Source organism: Penaeus vannamei, chromosome 37 (genome assembly GCF_042767895.1).
Source record: "Penaeus vannamei isolate JL-2024 chromosome 37, ASM4276789v1, whole genome shotgun sequence".
NCBI lineage: Eukaryota > Metazoa > Arthropoda > Malacostraca > Decapoda > Penaeidae > Penaeus > Penaeus vannamei.
The window spans coordinates 18,634,477-18,636,976 of record NC_091585.1 but is presented as its reverse complement, the minus strand read 5'-3'; the positions used below and the strand labels follow the sequence as shown (position 1 = coordinate 18,636,976).

The window sequence follows — 2,500 nt, the reverse complement described above, 5'->3', positions numbered from 1 at the left end:
CTTCTTCTTCTTCTTCTTCTTCTTCTTCTTCTTCTTCTTCTTCTTCTTCTTCTTCTTCTTCTTCTTCTTCTTCTTCTTCTTCTTCTTCTTCTTCTTCTTCTTCTTCTTCTGAGGGTCTGTAATTTATGATTCAGATGGATGAACTTTCAGAAACATGTGTATTGTAATGATACAATGATGTGATAAAGATGATGTAAAATCATGAAACTAATTCATTTTCATAGCACACACATATAGGTTATATGCATGGTATAATTTAGATCCAGGAATATTAAGCAAAACCTTTATGTATATAATTAATTTTTAGCATGAGAACTAGTTATGCTAATCCTAATACAATCTGTTCAAAATTTACCTAACCTTATTTGACTAAGAATACCTCACATCTCATGACAAATTGTATATAACCTAATCTTAACTTTTGATGAGTGATCTAAACCGGACTTAATGCAATGTAGCCATACCCAGCATAATCAAACAGGTGGACTAGGCTAATTTATTATTATTATTTTTTATTTGATTTTTTAAATATTTTTTTCCCCCCAGTAATCTTTGCCATTTTTGTAGGAACTTTATATTTACGAACATCTCAGAAAGGATGGTTGCATGTTAAGTATACTCTTATCTCTGCAGACTCGCTCCATACATTCAGAAGAGGAAACGGAAGAAGAGGATGTATCATCACACACCCCAGACAGACAGCGGCAAAATGGGAGAAGAAGCACGGAAGAGAACTCAAGTCCTGGGGGCACTTCCTCTGGATCTTTGCAAAGGGTCAAACATCAGCTTCAAAAGGAAAGGGAAACTAAACTTGATGTTTCTAGTGAAGTGATGAGAAAGATGAAGGGGGGGGAAAAAGTTTCCTTAGAAGAGAACAGTTCAGACAGTGACGGCAATGACGATGATAGTCTCATAACAGAAGAAGAAAACAACAGTTACCTAAGTACATCTCTGATGTCTGACCCGTGCTCTAGCATCGACAGCTTCACTGGCTTCTATGACCGATCCTTTTATCCAAGCCGATGTCATGAGCTAAGATTAGACTTGACGAGGAGGGTGGCAAAAATTTCAACTGGGAATGGGTATGTATCTCTTTCTCTTTCTCTTTCTCTTTCTCTCTTTCTCTCTTTCTCTCTTTCTCTCTTTCTCTTTCTCTCTTTCTCTCTTTCTCTTTCTCTCTCTCTTTCTCTCTTTCTCTTTCTCTCTTTCTCTCTTTCTCTCTCTCTCTCTCTCATTTTCTCTCTCTCTCATTTTCTCTCTCTCTCATTTTCTTTCTCTCTCTCTCTCTCTCTCTCTCTCTCTCTCTCTCTCTCTCTCTCTCTCTCTCTCTCTCTCTCTCTCTCTCTCTCTCTGTCTCTCTGTCTCTCTGTCTCTTCAATCTCTCTCTCTCTCTCTCTCTCTCTCTCTCTCTCTCTCTCTCTCTCTCTCTCTCTCTCTCTCTCTCTCTCTCTCTCTCTCTCTCTCTCTCTCTCTCTCTCTCTCTCTCTCTCTCTCTCTCTCTCTCTGCCCTCTCTGTCTCTCTCTCTCTATCTCTCTCTCTCTCTCTCTCTCTCTCTCTCTCTCTCTCTCTCTCTCTCTCTCTCTCTCTCTCTGTCTCTCTCTCTCGCTCTCTCTCTCTCTGTCACTCTCTCTCTCTCTCTCTCTCTCTCTCTCTCTCTCTCTCTCTCTCTCTCTCTCTCTCTCTCTCTCTCTCTCTCTCTCTCTCTCTCTCTCTTTATCTCTCTCTCTCTCTCTCTCTCTCTCTCTCTCTCTATCTCTCTCTCTCTCTCTCTCTCTCTCTCTCTCTCTCTCTCTCTCTCTCTCTCTCTCTCTCTCTCTCTCTATTCCCTCTCTCTCTCTCATCTCTCTCTCTCTCTCATTCTCTCTCATTCCCTCTCATTCTCTCTCATTCTCTCATTCTCTCCTCATTCATTCTCTCTCATTCTCTCTCTCATCTCTCTCTCATCATTCTCTCTCTCATTCTCTCTCTCTCATTCTCTCTCTCTCTCATTCTCTCTCTCATTCTCTCTCTCATTCTCTCTCTCATTCTCTCTCCTTTTTTTTTCTCTCTCTCTCTCTATTCTCTCTCTCATTCTCTCTCCCTCATTCTCTCTCTCATTCTCATCTTCTCTCTCTCTCTCTCTCTCTCTCTCTCTCTCTCTCTCTCTCTCTCTCTCTCTCTCTCTCTCTCTCTCTCTCTCTCTCTCTCTCTCTCTCTCTCTCTCTCTCTCTCTCTCTCTCTCTCTCTCTCTCTCTCTCTCTCTCTCTCTCTCTCTGTCTCACTTACATCATCATCATTACCAACAATAATCACTGTCATGAATCAGCATCAGCTCCCTCACATTGAGATCTCTTCCCCAGAATCAAAACGGCATACACTCATGAGGAGGATGTCAAAATCCTGAGGTACATTGATGACAACAGCAAGCACAACCTGGTGGGAGGCCGCGAGCTATGGCAGAAAATGGAGAGGGAAGGCATTCTGCCCAGTGAGTAGCTGTTGCTCTAGTTCCTTTATAAA

The 2,500-nt window shown here is 41.6% G+C and overlaps 1 protein-coding gene across 1 annotated transcript in view; it reads left to right on the top strand.

Annotated features, from left to right (window-relative positions):
* LOC113814911 (myb-like protein X) overlaps window positions 1–2,500 on the top strand; it is a 30,650-nt gene that overhangs the window by 12,566 nt on the left and 15,584 nt on the right. The window contains exons 8-9 of the mRNA XM_070115296.1: window positions 634–1,082; window positions 2,341–2,468. Of these exons, the coding sequence (XP_069971397.1) occupies window positions 634–1,082; window positions 2,341–2,468 (577 nt within the window). The remainder of the gene's footprint in view (window positions 1–633; window positions 1,083–2,340; window positions 2,469–2,500) is intronic.